The following is a 24,026-nucleotide window of genomic DNA, read 5'->3' on the forward strand; positions in this document are numbered from 1 at the left end:
CTTATACACATAAATGGCAGGTGATTTCTTGAGTGTGATTAAAGACAAGTGAGTCTATTAAATTTGGCAAAGCCCCCAAACCATGATTTGGGAGGAACTGCCTTCATACTCTGGCCCTCTCTGCCAAAACATGTATGTCAGCTACTATACCACGTGTCATCTCTACAAAGAAAAATTGAACATTATCATACAAGCCAACGTACAGAGATATATAGAGGTTGGGGAGGTTTTGCAAGATCACAGGACAAGTGAACTGTGGACCCAAAACAAAAGATTTCTCCTGCGCCTGGTACTCTCTTGATACAGCTTCAAAGGGTCTAGCTTGTTCCATGGAGTTAAAGGAAACATTATTTCAATTTTAACTAGACTTGTAGTGCAATGCTTAGATAGAACCATATTAAACCTTATACCAAAACTATGGAATGAATCTGCCCTTGGGCTTTCTATGAAATCTTTGATTGTGTCTCTAAGATAGAATGACTGACGCATTGGGGACAGGAATATCAAGTTCAAGAAAAGAACCTCGCCTTGGAGAAAACGGTTCCCTTATTAAGTAGAAGGTTTAGCTGATTGATTTCCCTCTTTCCGAGGACTACATGAATATTCACTCTGACCTGACATTTTCCCCACACAGTGGGAAAGACCACAATCAATCCAGCCCTTTCCCTGTTGGTGGTAACCTAGATTTGTCTGGGCTGATATCTCCTGATGACACTCTCTCCCACCATGGTGGATCTATATCTCAATATCTGCTGTAGGAAATACACAAAACAGTATCGATTTGGTATCAGAACTGCCTTATTTAATGCATATGACCTTACAGCCAAGAATGTATTGATTGTTCTTTGTGTTCAGCATCGCCCAGCCCTGTATGGTCCTTACAGGCAGTGGAAACTCTTGTTCATTAACAGAAAAGTTTAGAGAAAGTTTGCTCCCATGAAATATGTTCTCCAGAAATATGTTTCTCTCCCCACCTCCCACCTCTAGGACTGCACTTTTAAAAGTTTTAAATCTATTACAACTAAATATGACAGTGATGGCAATGTTACAAGTAATAATATTCTTTACATCCCAAAGTCACTCTAGGGGCCTTGGGGATATCAAATCTTAGAAAGTGCTATGGTAGTAGATTGTCTTTATTTTACCCTCTGGCAAAATATCGTCAGAGAAAGTTTCATAAAATATTTTTATCCATCCTCATCAGATCCAACAACAACGGTTTTGCAGATGAGGCCAAGATATGAAGTTGTGAATAACGACAAGTCCTCATCCAGGGAAAAAAAAAGCTAGGTCTCTCCGGCAATCCAACCACATCAGAGTGGCCCTGCAGTTTCCTGGTCTACAGGCTCAGAAAATTGTCATGGGAGAAATTCCAGCACCACAGCTGCTGAGCTGATGCAGAAAAACACCAGAAGAAATGTATATAAATAGAGAAAACAAAACAAAAAGTAAATGTGGTATATGTGAGAACATACACATGATTATTTAGTATAAAGTGAAGCATTAAAAGAAAGAAAAATGTTCAGTTGTCAGATGCAAAGGGAACAAAGATATTAAATGATTGGTAATGAATGAATGGCCAGCTCAATTTTGTGAGTCAAGGCAGTTTAACGGAATAGACCAGGAAAAAAAAAAAAAGAAAATGAAAAGAGTAAGTATTTGTGAAACTTTTGTTTCAGGTGTGTGTGTGTGTGTGTGTGTGTGTGTGTGTGTTGGATCACAGTATTAAATATAATTCTTAAAATATATTTTAGAAACTTAGTTTTAAAAAGGTTAAAAGTCATCGCTCTAAAATAGGGATAGACAAACCTTTCCTTAAAGGCCCGATGGTAAATATTTGAGCCTCACGGATCACACAGTCTCTGTTGCAAGTATCAGCTCTGCTTTTGTAGCAGGGAAGGAGCCACTGACATTACATAAACAAATGGGCATGTTTTCTAGTAAAACTTCATTCACAACATAGATGGCTGACCTGTGGGTGGTTGATGATGATTCCCGATCTAGAACAGTCTTGTTCAATAGAACCATAATGCAAGTTATGTACATACATATAAAATTTAAAAAAAATTAGTAGCCAAATTAAAGGTAAAATTAATTTGAACAATGTATTTTACTTCACAAAATACATAAAATATTGTCATTTCACTATGTAACAAATATAAAATTAATGAGATATTTTATCGTTTTTTTATTCTAAGTCTTCAAAATCTGGTTTGTATTTTATATTTATAGCACATTGCAATTTAGGCTCCCACATTTTAGCTAGTGGCTACTGCACTGTGTAAGGCAGATTTAGAAAAACTCATACATGGGGAAGACTGTTCACAGTGTTACTAACAGCAGACACAAAATCATAGCCAGTCCAATGGCCATCAGTAAAGGAATGGATACACTGTGGTATAGTCTTGTATCAGAGTACCATATAGCATTCAAAAAATAAATAAACTTGATTTAAATGTATTAGTATGAAAAGAATTCTTAAAACACTGACTATTATAAGTAGCTTGCAAAAGGCTAAAGTGTGACACCATTTATATACAATTTTAAAACACATTATGATTCTATGTATTTTTTACACATTTTACCACATTTACATGGTAAAATGGAAATGACACTCAACTTCAAGACAGTGATGACTCTGGGTAGCAAGGGGAAATTGAAATGGAAATTGTATAGGGAAGGATATTCCACTGTATCTGTAATATTTCCTTTAAAAAAACCCCCAGAGAACAAAATGGTAACTATTTGAAAAACCTTGGACACGTGCGTGTGTGAGTTACTCAGTTGTGTCCGACTCTGCAACCCCATGGACTATACAGTCCATGGAATTCTGCAGGCCAAAATACTGGAGTGGGAAGCCTTTCCCTTCTTGCAGGGGATCTTCCCAAGCCAGGGATTGAACTCAGGTCTCCCTCATTGGACGTGGATTCTTTACTAGCTGAGTCACAATAGAAGCCCCTGGACACATGAAAGTGAGTTTAATCATTCTTTGAACTTCACTGCATGCTTGAAAAACTTGGAAATGAACATTCTTAGAAAGAAAGAAATCACTAGGGTCTGACTAAGCCCAGGGATGGCCACTTCTATTGACCTGCTGCTGAGCCTCTGAAGGGCGAGGAACACAGATGACCCAGTGAGATTTCAATCAGTCCTTGTGGGACAGACAGGCTCTATGAGGGTTGATTTCACCACAGAAAAGCCTCATGGATGAAAGTTATTTTTCAGTCCTAACAACTCATCTGAGACTGTGAGGGTTAATTTTTCTACATGTACTTAATATGAGAAGTCACAGTTTTAAAGCCCCACCAAGTGAACGCAGACAAAATCAGACTATTCTAGTGGCTGTAGGATAAATTCTGTGTGTGTGTGTGTGTGTGTAGGGAAGTGGGAAGCCTCCAAATGTAGACTTTGGTAAATCTTAGTATCCAAGCCACAAGTGCAATTTTCAAGGCTTCTGGGGATTTTACTACTGTTTCTCTACCAAAAAACCCTCAAGAAGTCCAGGTTCCCGACAAGTAACTAAAACCCCACAGGCAGTTGAGATGCTTAGATGCAAATAAGGAGGAAAGGGGTAGCCTTTTTAAAAAATCTTTCATATGAACTGCATCAAATATCATCCACCTTGGAAACCTGTATGATCTGTTGTCTTAGAGAACGGCCACTTCAATTATCGAAGAAACACAACACCAGGCTTGAAAATGCAAAGGGGGAAGCTGGCCATCAAAGCAGGGACAGACAATCCATCGTTTTTGTGTCTCCAGTCTGTGTGTGCAATAGATTTCTCAAGAATCCTTGCAAAAGGCTTAAGATTCCAAAGGTAACTTTTCTGGGCCCTAATAGATTGTTCCATCAGATGCAAGGCTGGATGAGAATCCGAGGGCACTCAGCAATATTCAGCCAGACTATACTTATTCTCTTTAAAGGCTCTTTTCCTTCATTAATGATAGTTTGACTTGTCTTTCATAAAACTGGTGCAAACCGTCTATGCGATGAACTCTGATGTCATGTGACTTAAGGAAGTGGCTTCATGAGGCCAAAGCCACACGCTCTAGTCTTTCCTCTCTGGGTGGCGAATAACACTCTTATCAGCTGCAGTGAGAGCACTGCCTGCACAGATGTCATTGCTCTGCGCTGTGATAAATGACTTGTTCTTGCTCAGACTTCCTTCCCTACCTCCCCCCGTGATTAGACATGGTCACAGGAGAGCAGTGTGAGATACGCAGCCAGTGGCACAGCGTCCTTAGAGATCTGAGCCCTGCAGCAGCTGCCCAGTGTTTGCAGAATGGCTTTTCCCCTCATTGTCCTTAGAGAAAGAAGCCTTGCCAGAGTTTTCTCCCTATCGTATTGGTAGAAAGCTGCAAAAAATACTAATAATCCAGCCGGAAGAGCCATCTGCCAGACTTCCTCATTCATAGGAAAAAAAAAAAAAAAAACCAAGTCTAAAAATACTCCCGAGTTTTCAGAATGCCCAAAATTCTGAACAGATACCAGACCCCAGTGGGGGCAGAGACTGTCTCTCAGACACAGCGGCTAGAATCCTCATACGCAGCACAACTGAAAGTGTGACCAAGGCAAACGTTCATTCTCACAGCTCTGAGTCTGGGTTAGTTCACATCGGTTTGGTTGAGAAATTTTTGCCTCTGGAGCGGAAGGTAAGAAAAGTCGCACAGCACCAGTGTGCAGTTTTACCCTAGTTCTCCAGACCCGTGTACACAATTATACCACCCAGTCTTCGGATGAATCAAGTCACTGCTATGTCTAATGTTTTGGGGAAGCCCTTTCAGGTAGCTCAGAAAGCATGAACATGTTCGAAAAACTCGATACCTTGTTTAACTTACCAAGAAGGGAAAACAAACTGGCTTAGGTGCAACTAAATCAAGTCATGCCTTAATCAAAAGAATGAGAGCCTCTTACCATCCCAGACTCCAGCCCTCGGTGCTGTGATCACCCGCATGGCCTCCCAGAGCCCAGGGATGGGCTGGGCTGGTGACGGCAGGGTCCCGCGGAGCAGCCCTGAGGATGAAGGGTCAGCTTCAAAGGCGGCCGAGTGTGCCCTGTCAGCCTGCTGTGAATTCACCAGCTCAGAGCTCTCCGTTTCCCCTCAGTTCCTCTCTGACTTTTCTATAAAATGCACTTCCTGTGAAAGCACAGGAAAATAGGGACGGCTCTGCCTCTGTGACCTGCGGCTTTCAATCTCCAATTGTCCTGTTGGGCTGCATCATCAGAAGCCATTCAAACACCCTCTCAAATACACTCAATTTCACCCTATTTCATTCTCTACTATTTGGCCAGATCCTAAAGTCAAAATCATTCAATGATTGGAGCTGAAACACTGGGTTAGCTTCGTGAATACAAGCACCCCATTTTTATTTATCTTATGCCTGTATGACCAGCAGTGCATTCCCCAATCCTGTCCTTTTTGAATACCATTCTCAGATTTTCCAGTAAATAAATACTGACTGCCTGCTCTGTGCCAGGTTTTGTGGATACAACAGCAAAGAGAGGTGGCACCATCCTTGCTTCTACAACCTGGTAGATAAATACTGATCGATCTCCTCTAAAAAAGTATGCAGAGGCCTCGAGCCATGGTCGTCAGAAAACATCTGCAGCCTTGGTCATTCTGACTCAAAATCTCTCCAAAATCTTTCTCTCATAATGATGGTCAACCTTCAAGAACCCTACGCAGAGCTTGTGCAAGTATTCTTGACCTCTGCCGCCATACCGAATCAGCTCTGGTCTCGCATGGTTACAGAAACACACCTCCAGATTGTCTTTGATTTCAAATATCCCCCTCACCCCACCCCCGCACCGTGTATACATTAGAACACATGCCTAGCATTCTGTTTGGAAAAAAAATTATCACCATTTTGGTTAATCAATATCCACTACTTCTGCTCATATATACTCTGCTCTGGTGGGGCAAGTCTCTCATTGTCCCCAAAGCACCCTGCATTCCTGTCCCTGCCCCATCTTGGCAGAGAGGGAAACATTCTCTCTCCCTTTCAAACCTTTTCCATACCCAAGACCTAGCAGCAGCAGCATCACTTACCTACAAACCCTTCCCAAGCCATCTCAGTCTCCTCTGACTGGTCTGTGCCCTCTGGAATTCATACCAAACTGAGTCTGATTCACATCACTGAGCATTTGGTTATAATCCTGGTTAGATGATTCTGTTTCATGTGAAACAGGCTTGTTACCACCACAATTATAAACTGTTTTGAGGAGCTGTGTCCTAGTCAGGACATGCTGGAACACAGAGTCATTATTAAATACTTCTTGATTAAGTTTATCTGCCTCTGTTTCAATAACTGGGAGGCATCTAGGAGGATAAATGTTTCCTTTAAGAAAAGAATCACACTTGCCCGGCTACACTTGCCCAGCAAAACTTGCAAAAGGCAGGAACGCTGAGTAAACAACAGCCCTCCAGAAAGCTGGACTCAACAGCTGAGGCTTTTTCATATCTACCATAAAATACCACAGTTCCCAAATATCCTGAATTTATACAATCTAACAGTATTATAGTTGAAAAAATATTTTTTTTTCAAGAGATGGGATGAGAAAGTTAGATAGCTAAGCTGGAAAGGTTTTTATTGTTTTTATCCTTAGTGCTCTTTGATGAAGATGCTATGGGAGTTATTCTGCAAAGTGTCTAAGTGCCAAATGAAGGAACTAATGGATCCAGTCTGCTCTGGCGGCAGGCTTCCCCGCTGACTTATTAGCACATATAAAGATAGGAAATCAGTTTCATTTTGAGTCAGATGACCTTTAGGGTCCCCACTGTGCAGGCTTTTTAATTTGCATTTGCAGTTAATGCACTGGTGACTGCTGGGGCACCTCATGTTGAAAAAAGCCTTTGGTTTAACCCCAAAACGAAAGCACTTTGCATTCAGTGGAAACCATTTAAAAACAGGAATAAAGCCATGCTTATTTTTAAAGACAGCGGTACGCGTATGCATGCACGCTCACCTGCACCTACATACACATCTGTAGGTTACTAGTTAGCTGGTATAAAAAGGGATAAAAACGCTTCAATTGGTCAGTTGGAAATTTGCAGCCATTTGTCCTAACTATACACAGATATACTTTGGCACTGAGAGATACAAATGGCTTTAAAAGATGACCTTTCCTGTCTCAGAAAATCAAAGTCTCTTATTTGTGGCCCCCAGTCTGCATGGCTATGTCCTTTCCCAAAGAATTTCTGGTGCAGAAGAGAGGAAGGCAGCAACTCCCTAGCGTGGGAAGGTTTACACCCAGGCTGAGGACAGGAGACCAGCTATGGAAGCAGGTAAGAGGGTGCAGAAGGACTCGGCGGCTGCACCCCATCACCTGGTCCACTACACCTGCATCTCCAATCTCATCACCTAAGAACAATGAGTCTCCAACTCCTGGCCTGTTAAGGAAGAAACGCTACATGTTCAAGAGCTTGATCATCTGTTCACACAGGGGCAGATGGGAAGAGGTGAAAAGAAGGCCATGAATGACCAATGGAAAGTAAAGACTGAACAACTACAATTCACAGACGGGGCCCTCCCACCAGCTGCCCTGCCCACAGGTCAGCATAGTGTGGAAGAAATCTCCGGAACATTTGGGAACAACGGCAATAAAAACATTTGAAAAGCTGCCCAGATGAGTTTCACTCTTAAGAGCATGGGCCCTGGGGCATCCCATGCACAAAATGGAGATAATACTACTACTTACCTCATTGGGGGCAGGAGGGGGGTAGTGGTTAGGAGGAGTTGATGACTTAATATTTAATAAGTGCTAAAAACAGCACCAGGTACAAAGAAAGTACTAGTTATACAGAAAGATGGGAGGATGGATGGATGGATGGGGACAGACAGACAGAAGACTTCAGCAGCTTCCAGCAAATCCAGTATCTTGCTACCTGGATAGAAAATACCTACATATTTTCTAATAGATAGGCTAGAGATTTCACTTTCATATTTTAAAGAGACCCAAAGATGAAACAAACATCTCCCATCTGACTCCTGCACTAGGTAACCCAGTGCTTCTCTAGGAAAGCACACAACCATGCCGACTGGTACCACAATGAACTAACTTCCTGACAGCTAGCTCTTGTGGCTCCTGGGCCATCGTTTCACGGGACCTCCCATTCTCCAAAGCAGCTATTCTAACCTTTCATCCCATTATTTGGTGTTCGTAGCCACTATCTTCACCTCTCAAGTAAGTCTGGGTTTGCTCCAACTCCCAGCTCCTACAAACAATATTGTACTGATCTTCACTGAGTTTTACTTGAAGGCATCACTCAGGAATGGAGAGGGCCCAGCGTATTCTTATATTTTATTTTCCTGGGTAATTCATTATAGCTTCCCTTACACCTAGACCTCAACAATTAGTGATTAAATGACTACCACAAGCAGGAGGAAGGGCAGATCAACACTGAAGGAGGCAAAGGAAAAGGATTGAGGGGCTAGATTTAGGATTTACTATTTACTGTGCAGACAATTCCCTGTGTCAAGCTCTGGAGAAGACACAAATATCAAGGAGGTATTTTGAAAGATCTAAAGGGAAGTCACCAAGTAAATATAACAGATCAGCAAATATTCCTGTCTGGGTTTTCTTCTACTTTCTCCTAGGGAGACATGTTCTATCCTCATGTTGAATATTTTCATGAAAAAAGATGACCTCACTTACCACCAGTCAAAAAGACTTGGAAAAATTATATGTAAGTAATTATGAAAACAATAGTTTTCAATTTCTAAAATATAAATTTATATCATAATATTTAATATTAATTTATATAAATATTAATATTATATTATAATATTCAGATCAGATCAGTCGCTCAGTCATGTCTGACTCTTTGCGACCCCATGAATCACAGCACGCCAGGCCTCCCTGTCCATCACCAACTCCCGAAGTTCACTCAGACTCACGTCCATCGAGTCAGTGATGCCATCCAGCCATCTCATCCTCTGTTGTCCCCTTCTCCTCTTGCCCCCAATCCCTCCCAGCATCAGAGTCTTTTCCAATGAGTCAACTCTTCGCATGAGGTGGCCAAAGTACTGGAGTTTCAGCTTTAGCATCTCTCCTTCCAAAGAAATCCCAGGGCTGATCTCCTTCAGAATGGACTGGTTGGATCTCCTTGCAGTACAAGGGACTCTCAAGAGTCTTCTCCAACACCACAGTTCAAAAGCATCAATTTTTCAGCGCTCAGCCTTCTTCACAGTTCAACTCTCACATCCATACATGACCACAGGAAAAACCATAGCCTTGACTAGACAAACATATTTAATATTTCCAATTTCAAACTCCTCCAAAAGATTTTGACATATACCTCCTGCCTCAACTCCCTTACCCCAACCATCTGGGGCACAGAAAGTCAATGCTAAAAGTTAAAAGAGGGTGAGGCTAACATTTCTTGTTTAACATGATTTAAGGAATGAAAACATAAATTCAAGGTCTTTAAAGAGAAATAATACATTATATATTGGATACTAGAATTAATGGTAACTGTTGTTTACTAAAATACAAACTTCCAAAAATTCATGGAATAGTCATAATCACTCATTATAATTCACGAAATATTCATAGTCACTCATTAAAAGTCAGAAAATATTCATAATCACTCATTAAGAGGAAATAAAACATTTGGTACAAAATGGAAGTTGTAATCAGAAGACCCTCTTCTGCAAACACTTCGCTTAGGGCTACAATGGGCTAGACAGACCACAGATCCTCTCCCAGGTGTGGAACTTTCAAATTAGTACAGTGAAGTGTTAAGTTGCTCAGTCATGTCCGACTCTTTGTGACCCCATGGATTGTAGCCCACCAGGCCCCTCTGTCCATGGGATTTCCCAGGCAAGAATATTAGAGCAGGTTGCCATTTCCTTCTCCAGGGGATCTTCCCCAACCCAGGTATCAAACCTGGGTCTCCTGCATTGTAGGCAGACTCTTTACCATCTGATAGGAAACAGTTACTGATCCCCAATGATTTTGCAATCACTGATGGTGAATTCTAGATTTTTAAGCTGCACTGGCGAACAGCTGGCACCTGTGGCTGTATACTGCTCTCCCTCCCATAACCTGCAGACAGTATTGATGGAGTATGGCCAGCTCTCTCAGCTTTCCATGTGAAACTCCAGAATGCTACTCCAACTGATTGTAGCTGGTGTGGAGGATGCAACCTAATTGCCCTGGTGTTGCAAGAACATGCAGTCACAAAACCCTCCTTTTGATCACACATTCATAAGGATTATTTTAAGTGACCTCCGCACTATGACTGATTTTAAAATTCCAAAGATTCTTCTTCCCTTTCTTCCTAATCTTCAAAGTCTTATTACTACTTAATGCGTCAATTTATCTCAACTATTCTTGTCTTTATCCAGGGTATGTGAATTTTCATTCATTTTGACTGTCTACGGAGCTCCTGGAATCAGGAGCCATTGTGAGGGGACATACAGTGGAAACACTGCCAATCATTTGCCTAAAAGACAAGTTTTAAACTTTGGGAAAATTTTTTATAGCACATGTATAAATGGGCATGAAATGGCTAAAACCAAACTGCCAGGAAGTCACAGGGATCATCTGGTAGAGATAGATACTAAAATTAACTGGAGAATAAAGTATCTGAGTAAAAAGGGAAGGGTTTTTTGTTTTTTTTTAAAGCAGTCTTTAATCTGCTTTAAAGAAGTTCCCCTTTTCCCCCAGCGAAGAACACTTGTTTACATAAGTCTGCCTGTTAGAAAAGTACAGAGAATAAATGTCCAGAGAACCAGACAAAAGCTGATGGAAGCGGAGAGCTGTATGGGGACAGAACAAATACCCTTAATGCCCACATTTTTAGGGATCTGCCCAAAAGCCAGTAGAAAGAAACAAGTAAGCGATTTTAGCACAGAGGCTGAAGACACTGCTCTTAAAGGGAAAAGTATTAGTTGGAGAAATGGTTGCTAATGATTCTTTAAAGTTGGTCTATCTACCCTGGTAAAGGGAAATGCAAGTCTTCTTGTGGGCACATCGATGATAATCAAACAGCAACTTTCCTGCACTACAAATAGAGATAATGTCTCAGCAATTGGTGAGTTCCACACCTCAAAGGTAGGCTGGCTATTCTAGGAACAAAGTGCTTTTGATTACGTGATGGAAGAGGGGGCTTGATCATGCGGCCCATGCCTGTATCTCCCAACCCATTTCAGAAATCATGGAAAATCTATTCTCAGAAAAATGAAACCACACCCTAGAATTCCTTGCAATTTATGGGTGGGGAAAAAAGTCCTTAGGTGATTACTGCCTGAAAAGAACATTCTTGTGGCAAGAGAGGGCTGGGCTCCAAACACCTGCTTGGCTTTAAAAAAAAAAAAAAAAAAAAAGGCAATGTACAATCGTTGGAGAGTAATTAATCCATGAAAGGCTGCATTGTGCTCTCATAGTGTTTGCCCACCTTGAAGCATTAATAGCATTAATAATTATTAACTTCAGTTTCTTTAACTCAAGCCACAGAATTATAATGGGGTGTCCAGTGGAAAATAAGGCCAAGATTTGTAGTTCCTTCTGGCCTTTATCCCCCTCTAATTCAATAATCTTTTATTGAATACCTACTGTCTTAAGGCATCCTATGGAAAAGTCAAAGAAAGTATATAAAATGTTTCCTGTACTCTCAAGAGTTTACAAGCTCTTAGAAAGATATGACTTATGAATGGAGTTTAATTCAAAACACTGTGTTAACTGCCAAAAGAGAAGGAAGAACAGAGCACAGGGGCAATCTGAAACTTGGGTATCAGAAAGACACCTTGATATAAGTATTTAATGATGCTACTTGCTCCTTTCTCAGTATTTCTTCATGTGTAAAACATAGAATTAGGTGCTTCTGGCCAAAATGAAATAAATAGGGTATGGCCTCTGCCTACTACTGTCAACTGAATAAAAGTTTCTTGAGCATCTACATATGCCAGGCATTAAACAGGATATTCTGAAATTATAGATGGCTAAGCATGTCTTTTACCTTCAAGGAACATCTTTTTTTTTTTTTTTTAAATAGATGGGTATCTACATGCCTGTACTAAGTGTGATTTGTATTAGGTCAAAAGACCTTAAAGGAAAGATTGTTATTTCACTACTCCTGAACACCAAGCTGAGCTTACCTTGGCTTTACTGGGCAGAACAAAAAATTCAGTGACAATCCAGATGCTGTGATAACCAGTCTCAACAAAAGCAATCAAAGCAGGAGTGAACTTTTGGCCGTCCTTTTGCACATCGGCTGATTTAATTCCTACCAAGTCAACCCTCAGGGGCCTTAAAGGGTGGGACTCCAGTAACTGGCTTTTTTTAGCACCTTGCACAGAAAGTAGGCAATTAGTAGATATCTGATGAAAAGAATGTCTAATCCCTAAGCCTTCACCATGGATGCCTTCTCAAAAATGGAGAGAATGCTATAAATATTTTATATATGCTACTGTTCCACTTAGTGATTTAAAAAAAAAATTACAGACTAAGATAGGAATCAATGCTAGTTCTCCCTGCTTCAGTATCACTAGATGTCCCACGTCAGATTCTATCCACAAACTCATGGGAAGAGGCCAACTATACATTTCCTGGCACGAAGCAGGATATAAAACTGTGCTGTTGATATGTGTGCTTTGTTTGCCAAACTGTGTGTGTGTATGTGGCGGGGGGGGGGGGGGGGGGCGTGGTTTCTCCCCTGAAGTATGCCTGGTATTCAGTCTTTACCAAACCAACTCGATCACCAGCAGACTTATTTCAGTTTTGTCAAAAAGGTAAACATAGAGAAGATTCCTGAAGTGTGTATAATGCTTTCTGATACAAACTGTGATTTTCAAAACGCCACTGAGAAAAGCATGTTTTACATGAACATTGTGGGATTTCCTGGTCAATTGTTGCCATCCCATCACAATCCACTACAGTAAGAGGTGCCTCAAGAATAAGGCATTTGAAAGTTTTTTTTTTTTTGATGTGGCCCATTTTTAAAGTCTTTATTGAATTTGTTACAGTATTGCTTCTGTTTAATGTTTTGGCTTTTTGGCCACAAGGCATATGGGATCTTAGCGCCCTGACCAGGGATCGAACCTGCACCCCCTGCTTTGGAAGGGGAAATCTTAACCACTGGACTGCCAGGGAAGCCCCTAGAGATTTAATCAGATTGGATATAGGATCTAGAGACAGTGACCCATTTCACTCATCCAATTCCAATCCTCAAAGTCATGCTAAGAGAGCGTGTGATTGAGAGATTATACAATAAGTTCTTTTGGTTCCTCTGGGGAGCAATGTGGCCACTTTCGTGTGCAGAAAAGACCTCCATCTCTGACACCATCACCACCTGTCTGCTGAGAAGCCAAGTGAGAAGGATAAGAATTAAGAAAGAACAAAAGCGTAGGACAGACTCAACCTCTACTCCCCAGAATCCTTGCAGAGGAGGAGGAGAACTTAGTGTAAGTATTGGGTTAAAATTATAAGCATGAGTGATAACTTTAAAACAAAGTCATCCCTCACTTTCTTGGGGAAATGTTTCTTTCTTTTTGATTAGTCTCATCTGGGGCCAGATCATCTGGAAACTAAAACCATATAAACCTGTCTTAGTTCTCATTCACCCATTGTCTTCTAATTCCACCTCTGAGTTCAGGTCTACCAGCCTAATTCCTATTTTGGGGTTTCTTTGTGAAATGCCTGTTTGGCACTAATCAGATGATTTTCCCTTAACTGACCTTGTCACTGAAAAGCCATAAGTCATTTAAAACCAGGTTTGCATCTGTGAGGAAATAAAAGGCAGAAATAAATTTGATTTTATTACTCCCCCAGGCATTGGCTGCTCTCATTGAACTGCCTTGTCTCGAACGTGACATTTAAACTAAGAAGTGCACACCTCTTTCCTGTGGGTTTTTGTTTTCTAACCAGCAGTATTTGTTGCTCCTTACCTTCTAAGCCTGCACTAAATTGGAGCAGGGGTGATCTAGAGACTCAGTGGGATTGGTCAGGTTGAGGAGGTGTGAGCTTACACAGGTAGAAGGCTGCCTTGGCAGCAGCAGGTAAAGGACCCAGACCTCCACACCTGCCTGGGAGGAAGGCTGAACATGTACTTGAACACCTCTACATGGCTTTCAGGCATTAAATGAGTATTGAGAATCTTCATCCTACATGGTATTACAGCAAGAGTTTTCTCAGGAACCCTGATGGGAGTTTGCAGAGGACAGTATCTCAGAAAACAGAAAAGCTACTGCCAAACATTCAAAACGAGACCACAGGAAAGCCAGGTCACTCTCAACATCTATTTTTTTCCCCCTCCAAGTTGGTCAGTTTTGTAAAATGGGACCATAGGAAAGCCAGCATATGATTTCTTTGTTCTATAGTGGCCCGAGAAAGCACTTACTTACCTGCTTAAGTGCCTGTTAGTAAAAAGTAACACTACCCTGTATGGAACAGCCCCTCTCTCTGGAGTCCTGAGTGGACCTCATACCCACCATGACAGTTGTTATCTTTGTTCATAGGTGAGGTTGAGCTGTAGAAATAAAACCCATTGAACAGATGACCTATGTGAAGAAGTTAACCTTGGATGTTGCTCAAAGACCTTCCAACATTTTACCATCTTGGAAAACTGACATGAGCCTGTCACAGCCACCAGTGGTGCTGGATCAACCATGGGCTATACTCTGGTCAATACTCTGATTTGCCATCACCCAGACTGACTAGGTTTGAAGGCTGTGGGTTCCTGGCACCCACCTCAGTAAGTACAGTACCAAGTTCCAGAATCAAAAGTCAGTTTATGGTATGTCAGTTTATGGTATGGATGTGAGAGCTGGACTACAAAGAAAGCTGAGCGATGAAGAATTGATGCTTTTGAACTGTGGTGTTGGAGAAGACTATTGAGAGTCCCTTGGACTGCAAGGAGATCCAACCAGTCCATTCTAAAGGAAATCAGTCCTGAATATTCATTGGAAGGACTGATGCTGAACCTGAAATTCCAATACTTTTGGCCACCTGATGCGAACAGCTGACTCATTTGAAAAGACCCTGATGCTGGGAAAGATTGAACGCAGGAGGAGAAGGGGACGACAGAGGATGAAATGGTTGGATGGCATCACCGACTCAATGGGCATGAGTTTGAGTGAACTCCGGTAGTTGGTGACAGACAGGGAGGCCTGGCATGCTACAGTCCATGGGGTCGCAAAGAGTTGGATACAACTGAGTGACTGAACTGAACTTATGGTCCTGGGCCTGCCCTCTTATATCCTCATGGGAGATGTGCGATGATTCAAAAGAGAATCCTGGTAATGCTTGAAAAATCTTCCCCAAATGAATATATATATATACACTAGTTCAATTTATTTTAAATAGTACCAGATGCTCTTTCCTTTTTTTCTGTGTTCTCTTAAGTTAGTTAATTTTATTTCCTAGATTTTTCTCCCCAAAGTCCTGAAGATAAAAACTTTTCTTTTTTTTAAAGTGCTGGCACCTAGAACCTCTGAGATTCCCACCTGGTGTGAATTGTATATAATCCAATGGTTTCGCTTTTTAACAAACTGGCCTTCAAAACTCTGATCTCACCCTAGATGCTAACGAAAGATTCTACTTGAGTCACATTGCTATGTTGACTGGTGTTATTCCAAACCCTGTGATTCTTACCCAAGAAAGTTTTAGTTCCTTCTCCAAGGCTCAGGTGGTGTTCCTCGGATCAGGCCAGTCCCACTTCTATAAGGTGGGGGTACCCCTGCTACTGTTGACAACTCGGGGTGGCTTTTATCTACAGAATTAATCTCTGCATTAGATTCTGTTCATCCATTTGAGCCTTTCAACAACAGGGTGTTACAAATGTATTGTTATTATTAGCCCATTTTGGAGAGGAACTTGAAGTTGCTCTGTCACAGTGAGTAGCTTGCTCGAGATCACTTAACATGTAGGTGAGACAGACGCAACATGAACTCAGTTTTCTGGCTCCAAAGCCTGTGCTTCCCACTAAGCCCTCCAGGCCTGAGGCAGACAGACATGATGCCCATGTTTTATCTGAATGCCCTGCCCACTCCTCCTCCTGATGTGTCTAAGGTGTTTGGAAGCACATAATATGGAGGCAGCCTGCCAAGTATGCCGTGTCACCCTGGCACAGGTTACTCAGCTCTCTCTCTGTTTTGTCATCTGTAATTGGGGATGGTAATTCCTACTTCCTAGATCTGCTCTGAGCATCAAATGAGTTAATATGTCTAAGTCCCTTAGCTCCATGCCTGGCCCATAGTAAGTGCCGTATAAAGTGGGAGCTCTTCTGAGCTGAGGAACCCCCCATTCAGTCAGTGAGCAAAAACCGTAGCCAGAGTCTGTGCTCCTCCAAAGAGCTGGAGGATGGCTATCTACTACGCATGGCAGGAGGCCAACTCAACACCAGAACAAAGCAGTGGTCCCAGAAAAAGCCCACGTTAGGACGCATCGCAGCCTGAGACGCCTTGATGTTCAAAGTCAAGTGTCACAGCTGCTTCCCTCTGTGGTCAATCCCCTGCTTCTGACATCAACCTGGAGGCACATGAGCTGAAACAGAACCACTGGAGATGACACGACTAAACAAAATGTTCGGAAGGGCTGTCATCTTTTGAAAAACAGCAGGCTGTTCCTTTCCCTGAGAGGAATCGGTTTTGCTCTAATTGAGGGCCATCCCCCACCTTCCCCCTCCCCACCTCAGAATCTAAATTCCATGCACAACTCAATACTTCAAAAAAAGAAAAAGGATTTATTTTTCTCAGGCCTTTGAGAGGAACTTTTAACTGGCAGGAGAAAACAGTGAGAAAGCTGTGAGTTTCAGCGTGCTACCGTGAAACTATATATATATGTGTGTGTGTGTTTTTTTTTCTTTAAAAACCCACATCTGAGAGTTCGAAAACATGTGCAGTGCCTCCTACAACCTGCTTTTGCCCCCAAAGTCTAATCACCATCATGGTTACAATTTATGGAGCACACTGGCATTGCTCCTTTGCCTGCCCATCTCTTTGCCTCACAAGATTCTGCAGCATAGCCTCCTGGAGCCTTCTTCTGCATGTTTAAATAAAATCAGGAACTTCAGGATTTGGGTTGGGGGAAGCCTGCTGAAGACACTTCAGAGAAATGGAGAAAACAAGGACACCCAATGATAAGAGGATGGGTACCAGCCAAGAGTGACAGCCTCTCAGTGCTTCTCAGAAAGACACCTTCCCAACAGCCAATCCCAAGCAGGGCACTGCTCCTAGGTTTGTGTGCTGAGCGCCGAGGAGAAATTCACACCAAGGCACACGTGCCTACAGGCCCCAAACCTTGGCCTGATGTCTTGGTGCAGGCAGCAAAGACCTTGGTTTCTGGAAGACGCCGTCTTGCCGGACGAACACCCACTCCAGGCCCACCCCGACACCAAGCTGAATGCACACACAGTCATACTTACCGTGACTTTGGAGGTGGCGGAGGAGGAGAGAACGTCTCAATCCCGCTTCTGTCCTTGGGGAACTCAAAGGCAAATGAGGCCGACTTGCTCATCCCAGTCCCAGCTTTGCTGTTCTGCCCAGAGGAGCCATCTGTGGGGCGAAGATGGTGCCAGGCGGAGGAGCTGGCCGGGTCCAAGGGGCCATTTTCCACCTCTCTCCCCCAACTTTGACTCAGCAAGTCCTGCTCCACCTCATCCTCCTCCTCAATCCGGCACTGGCGACTCCAGGCACCGGCCTGGGGCCGGGGCCGCCTCTGCTCCAAGGCTGACGTACTGGTGGCAGGCGGGGGGCCCCTGGCAGAGTCACTGGAGGGGATGCCATTGGCCCGGCAGGAAGAAGCAGGGTCAGCGGGGCCCTTGGATGGAGGCTGGGGCCCAGGGGTGCCTGAGTTCCCTTCACTGAGGTCGGACAGTGGGTAGGCGGAGGGGGATACCGGGGACCCTCCAGGGCTGCTCCTGGACATCTTGGGGGGGATGGCAGGTCTCCCCTTGGCCGTGGTCTCACTGGCACTGCGATGCCGGCTCTCCCTGGAGCCGAGCCCCTGCCCAGCTGAAGGCTCTTCTCCGCCTGCCTCAGGAGCCTGCTGGCTCGGGGGCCCGCGTGGCCACTGCACCCCCACAGAGGAGTCTGGGCTGCTCAGGTAGATTGTCCGGTGGTCCTCTTCTGGGTGGGCGGCCATGACTGTGATGGTGGCCGCCATCTGGGGGGCCGCATCCGGGCCTTCCCTGACCTGGCCCCAGCCAGATGCGGCTTTCTGAGCCCAGGTGTTAACTGTCCGCACCTGGGCCTGGCCCGGAGTGCCTGCCCCCTGTTCTGCCTTGGCCTGTGGCCTGGAAGGCACTGGAACGGCCTTCTTCCTCTTGGTACTCTCAGCATAGATGGGTTCAGACTGAGCAGCTTCCCTGGAGTGGGCGGGGGGCTGGGTCTCCCCAGTCTGCCCAAGGCGCCTGCTGGAGGCCACGCCGTGGCAGCCGGAGTCCTGCTGCTTCCCCAGCCCAGGCTCCTTCCTGAGGGAGCAGTAATCGCTCTCAGGATGGGGGGCCAGGGGACTGCTGGCGCGGCTGTTGGCGCTCCCACAGGAGAGGCCATCCGAAGAGCTGGCAGCCTCTGAAGCGAGGGACTGCTTTTTGGGGCCCAGGCGGGGCGGGCTCTCGGTCGGGCCCTGGCTGCAGCAGTCCCTGGGAAAACTCAAAGCCCGCTTCTCCTCCTCAGGTGGCCTGGCACACACCCGCGGCTCCCAGCAGGCTGCCGAGCAGTCCCTGCCGCCCTGTCTGTGTCGGGAACCGCCGGCCCGGGCGGCGTCCTCCGCGCCTGGGCTCCCGGGGCAGCAGTCCAGGATGGAGCAGTATTCTCCCCCTTCGCTGTCCCCCGAGGGTGAGCACCTTTGATCGCTGTCATCCTCCGAGGGCAGGGACTCCCGCATGGGCTGAGCAGACGGGTAGGGCCCCAGGCCCTTGAGGCAGCCGGAAGTCATCCCTGAGAAGGCGGCCAGCTTCTGCCGGAAGCTCTCCTGCGGGGAGTTTAGCTCTTGGTAGGGGATCACTGGTTTATCGTCTCGTCCAAGCTTCTCGTCGGGGAAGCTCACCGGGTGGAAGGCGGCACTCCGGTCTCCCCGGGGCTCTAGGCTATGCAGGCCGACCATGGCATAGGCAGGGGGGCTGTGGGGGTGACCCCCGTCTGTGGGACCCGAGGGCCCGGCAGGCTTCTGGACGCCTCGAAAGCTGCCCAGATAAACTACTGGCCCGTCTTCCTGCTTTGGGGGGGGGAGCTTGCTGGGGGCTCGTCTCCAGATGACCTACACAGCCCGAAGGTTAAAAGACTTACATTAGACCTTGCCAGAGAAAAAAGGAAGAGAGAGAAAGTGAGAGGGCAGGGCCATGACACTGGAAACCGTCTTCCGAGCCACAGTTAAGGAGCCAGGCTGCCTGCCTACCCTCTGATCTCCCCATGGCCTTCTCATCATCACCGGGCTCCCCTGGAGCCGGCAGTCTTCCCAGACACTTCTCCCAGTGACAGGCAGTGACCTCAGCCCAAACCTGCATTAAGTGGCTGGACTAGTTGAGCCTGAGACAGTGATGTAGGCTAGTCATTCCCATCACTGAAATCACAGTCCCCTCCTCCTTCCCTTCTAAAATCTCCCCTACCCCGACTTTCAAAGAAGCCTCAAGGCAGGGCCGGCCTCTGGCTCCTTTCCAAGATGATCCAAACTAGAAAGAGTTCCTGGTTTACATCTGTGAAGGTTGAAGGTGCCACGAAAGGCCTGGGGAATGAGTGTAACCAGCTTCTGGAAAATGGAGCAGCTTTGCAGGGGACTTGAAGCTGAGAGCAACCCCAGGAGGTGGCTTGCTTCATTCAAGCCTCCCTTGATTTAAAACTGACTTTTGATTTCACATAAGCTCACAAAGCCTTCCTGACCTACTCACCGTGATAGTTTAAGAAAACTAGAACAGGTAAAGAGGTTACAAGAAGTCCTAAGAATATGTTTTAGACATGCAGCTTCTTAGAAGACATGTCTAGGGGCAGCAGGCTTCACCCTCTAAATAATTAGACCTTGGTCAGGGTCAATGGCGGGGAAGGGGGTGGGGGAGTTGGGTAGGGGATGAGCAGAATGGTCTACTCTCTAAGGATGTAATTGTCTTTAGTAATCCCAGATCAAAGGTGGAAAAATCCAAGCTTCCAAATTGGAAATATGAACACTGGCTGGGAATTGGATGATATCATGGAACTACTGCTGATATTTTTAAGTGTGATAATGATATTTTGTATAAAGACTTCATTTTTTAAGGAGGTACAATCATGATGCAATATCTGGGGTTTGCTTTAGGGGAAAGGAAGGGAAAGGAGAGTAGGGGCAGGGATAAAGATGGAAGGAGAGTGATTATGAGTTGATGACTATTCAAGCTCTTGAGGCAGAGTGGTGGATGCATGCGGTTTGTTAAGCAATTCTTTCTAGTTTTGTATATATTTAAGATGATCTCTAAAGAAAAATTTTTTTTAAACTTTTTAGAAAAATGCTTCATTTAAGTGGCTGTGTCCTGATACAATCTCCAAATAAACTTGGAGGGACTGCATTCATGGTTCTTGGCCTGAAGGGACTGAGAGAAAGGAGGGCACAGAGAGAAGATAGGGCAGCAGTCAGGAAGGAGCAGGCTAGGGCGAGCTGCCCGGGAAGCCATCCCACAGGAGTCCTGCCGGGACAGCTCGCCCTGGCTGCCCGCCAGTCACCACGGCCTTACAACAGGAGCAGCCCCTGTAAAAATACCATGGGGCTGAGTCAGCCTCACCTGTGCGACGTCGGCACTCACGCCGGGCTCTGTCCACCCATCGGAGGCCTCAGAGCTCATCATGGTGGGCTTCACGGCAATGGTGGGCTTGGAGTAGGGCGAACCGCTCAGGCCGTCATCTTCCGGGCGGTCGCTCTCCGGCCTGGGGTGCAGGCGAGGCGGAGGGGGCAGGCAGCCAACTCGGGGCTGGGGGCGGCCAGGCACCAGTTGATGGTCGCTGCGCAGGCAGAAGCAGTTTTTGCAGGACCCGGGCTTCCAGATGTGCTCCACAAAGTCGCTGCACGCAGACATCTTCGGGCTCTCGGGGTTCAGTGGAATGGTCTCGAGCATCTTGAGCAGCAGATGGGGTGCTGGTTCATCTTGCACTCGGCTTGCTGGTGTGGTCTCCAGGAAGGTGGAAAGGGCTCACTGAGCAGCTTCCTGGAAAAGCAGAACACTTGCCTGGTCAGAGATCTCCCCTGCCAGAGGACCCCTTAGTGTATGCTCAGTCCTGTCCAACTCTTTGCGACCCCATAAACTGTAGCCTGCAAGGGATTTTTCAGGCAAGAATACTGGGGTGGGTTGCCACTTCCTATTCCAAGGGATCTTCTCCACCCAGGGATCAAATGCCCATCTCTTGGGTCTCCTGCATTGCAGGCGGATTCTTCAACCGCTGAGCCCCTGGGGAAGATGGGGCATGATCAATTAGAGTCTGATGATATGACTGCAGAGCAGAAGGGGAAGAAGAAAAGAGGTGAAGATGACTATTCTATTTATTCCAAGGCCCTCACCCACTTGTCATGAGGCTTTCTAGTGGGGTGGCCTTAAAAAGATGTAAAATCTAAACACAGCTCTGTTGCATGTGTGGGTGTGGGTGTGTGAGTTGCTCAGCTGTGTCTAACTCTTTGTGACTCCATGGACTGTAGCCCACCAGGCTCCTCTGTCCATGGGATTCTTTAGACAAGAATACTAGAGTGGGGTGCCATTTTCTTCTCCAGGGGATCTTCCTGACCCAGGGATTGAACCCGGGTCTCCCACACTGCAGGAAGATTCTATACCACTTAAGCCACCAGGGAAGCCCCTGGTGCATGAGTATAGAGTGTAAAAGATACTTCAGTCCCCTAAAATCCTGAGCACCTGCAAGTTCTGGGGGCAGTTCACCGGAAGAAATCACACAGGGCTGCAGATGAGAAGCTTGTGACTGATCTGTGCATCCCCTGCTGCTATGGGGTCTAGAGCCTGGGACTTGGCCCCAGAGAAATGAGAACTTCCAAACAGGACAGCAGGTAGAAATCGTGGCTTCTGGAAAATAAGCCACAGTTTTTAACCGAGAATGATATGAGAGGGGAGGCAAGCCTGGGCTCTGAGATCAACACTGCAACACATACTTGTGAGGAGGTGGAGACAGAAGGGGTGAGAAAGTGGAGGGGTGTGGTCCCAGCTGCTCCCCTGGGGGTCCTGGTTGGGAGGTCTGGCATCTTGGGAATTCTCCAACCCCTTTACTTAATATGCCTTATTCAGCCCAGGGCTTAGTGAGATCAGTAGACCTAGAGCTTCAGGCCTGGGGGAAACAGAAAGAGAGATTCATGGTCCTGTCAGCCCTGTGGTCTAGGTCTGGATAGACTTACTAGAAGTAGTTGTACAGTAGACTGTACTAGAAGAGTCATTGCTCACAATGATTTTCCCTATGAGAACCCTAAGGAATCCTAAAGGAAATCAGTCCTGAATATTCTTTGGATGGACTGATGCTGAAGCTGAAGCTCCAATACTTGGGCTACCTGACACAAAGAGTCAACACTGGAAAAGACCCTGATGCTGGGAAAAATTGAAGGCAGGAAGAGAAGGGGATGACAGAGGATGAGATGGTTGGATGGCATCACGTCACCAACTCAATGGACCTGAGTTTGAGCAAATTCCGGGAGTTGGTGATGGACAGGGAAGTCTGGTGTGCTGCAGTCCATGGGGTCGCATAGAGTAGGACACGACTGAACAACAACACGACTGAGAACCCTGGAGGGGAGGCAGTCAGCTTGCTGAAAGAGTTTAATTCCTCTGAGAGTAAAACTGAAGGCGGAGAGTCTGCACCACAGAATTCACTCAGTAAATTCACCACTGAGGGGAGAAAACTCGAAGGATTGCAGACTTTAACCAGTTCACCCGAATAAGACCCGTCAGGTAGCTGTCACGTCCATTTTACAGATGGGAAAACAAACCCAAGAACATAAACTGAAGCATGTCCACAGGCGCAGAGTGCTCAGGGGTTCCTCAGAGAGAAGCCAACTTTGCTGGCAGCCCCTCATGTCATCACCTCACATGTTACACTGAGTCGCTTGCCATTATCTGTTTGCTGCTTTTTCCTCTCCTTTCCTCACTTAAGTGAACTGACTTCCTCAGAAGGACAGTGTTCAGGAGAAAATCATCCTGAAGAATCTACAGTGAATAGACTCATTAAATAGAGAGGGTTTGGCCCCAGGGTCTGCTTTCCTCTTTCCTCCCGTGAGAACTGGCTCTGAGGTTGCTGCTCTCCCTACCATCAACAAGACTAACCAGGTGGAATGAGCCAGGAGCCCCAAAGATCATTCCAGAATCTCTATGGGAAGAGCTCTCTTTCTGGTCTCCCACACTCGCAGACTGGGGTATCTATTCAATGAGAGCTGAAGCTACATTGGGCCTCTTTTTCCCTCCAAAACTAACCAGGAAGCCCACTGTATCTTTAAGCTAAATGAACTCTCTGAAATAAAAACAAGTATCTGTCTTTCGTGACCATTGTTAGGTTCTTCTGCATCAAGATGATTACAAGTTGGGTTCTTCTCCTATAAATATACCCAAGTGGCAGGTTTGTTCCTTGCCAAGTTCCCCAGAAGAGGTCACTAAGCTTCAACAAGCAGAGGATGAAAGCAAGGGTCTTTCTTTCTCTCACAATCCCACGCCAGGGAAGATTTTGGAAAGAGGAAAAAGTAGAGGAGGTATTTTGTTGTTCAATAAGGCAAAGCTCCATACCCTTGCCCTGAGGTGGGGAGAGGTCCTTCCCTGGGAATCCTGGCCCCCTCTACTGCAGGCAGAGGCTTCCGCACGCCAGACAGGATGGAGGGAGAGAGCTTGGGAATCGGGTCTGAGTGGGCTCACCTCCTTCCTGCAGCTCCTCACAGGGCTGGGCTGTCTGAGGAGTGAGGCATCCACAGAGGGGGGGCAAAGAAAGCCATGTGGGGTGGCCATACATCATTTCCTGCTCAGATAACCGACCCAAACGTGTCATGGTTGCTTGGTGCCAGAGGTCCCCTCCTGTGAGCAGATGGCCCACTCGAGCCCTGGGACTTCTGGTTGGATTACCAACATCCAGGAAGCTTCCTTCAGAACC

The 24,026-nt window shown here is 45.6% G+C and overlaps 1 protein-coding gene across 6 annotated transcripts in view; it reads right to left on the bottom strand.

Annotated features, from left to right (window-relative positions):
• PRAG1 (PEAK1 related, kinase-activating pseudokinase 1) overlaps positions 1-24,026 on the bottom strand; it is a 71,258-nt gene that overhangs the window by 20,680 nt on the left and 26,552 nt on the right. For 5 of the 6 annotated variants that reach the window (XM_061404367.1, XM_061404366.1, XM_061404365.1 and 2 more), the window contains 2 exons: positions 20,690-21,109; positions 17,366-19,200 (listed from right to left, as the gene is read on the bottom strand). In XM_061404367.1, the coding sequence (XP_061260351.1) occupies positions 17,366-19,200; positions 20,690-21,019 (2,165 nt within the window). In that variant the 5' untranslated portion in view covers positions 21,020-21,109. The remainder of the gene's footprint in view (positions 1-17,365; positions 19,201-20,689; positions 21,110-24,026) is intronic. The other variant, XM_061404369.1, reaches the window with a different exon arrangement.

Source organism: Bos javanicus, chromosome 27 (assembly GCF_032452875.1).
Source record: "Bos javanicus breed banteng chromosome 27, ARS-OSU_banteng_1.0, whole genome shotgun sequence".
NCBI classification, from domain to species: domain Eukaryota; kingdom Metazoa; phylum Chordata; class Mammalia; order Artiodactyla; family Bovidae; genus Bos; species Bos javanicus.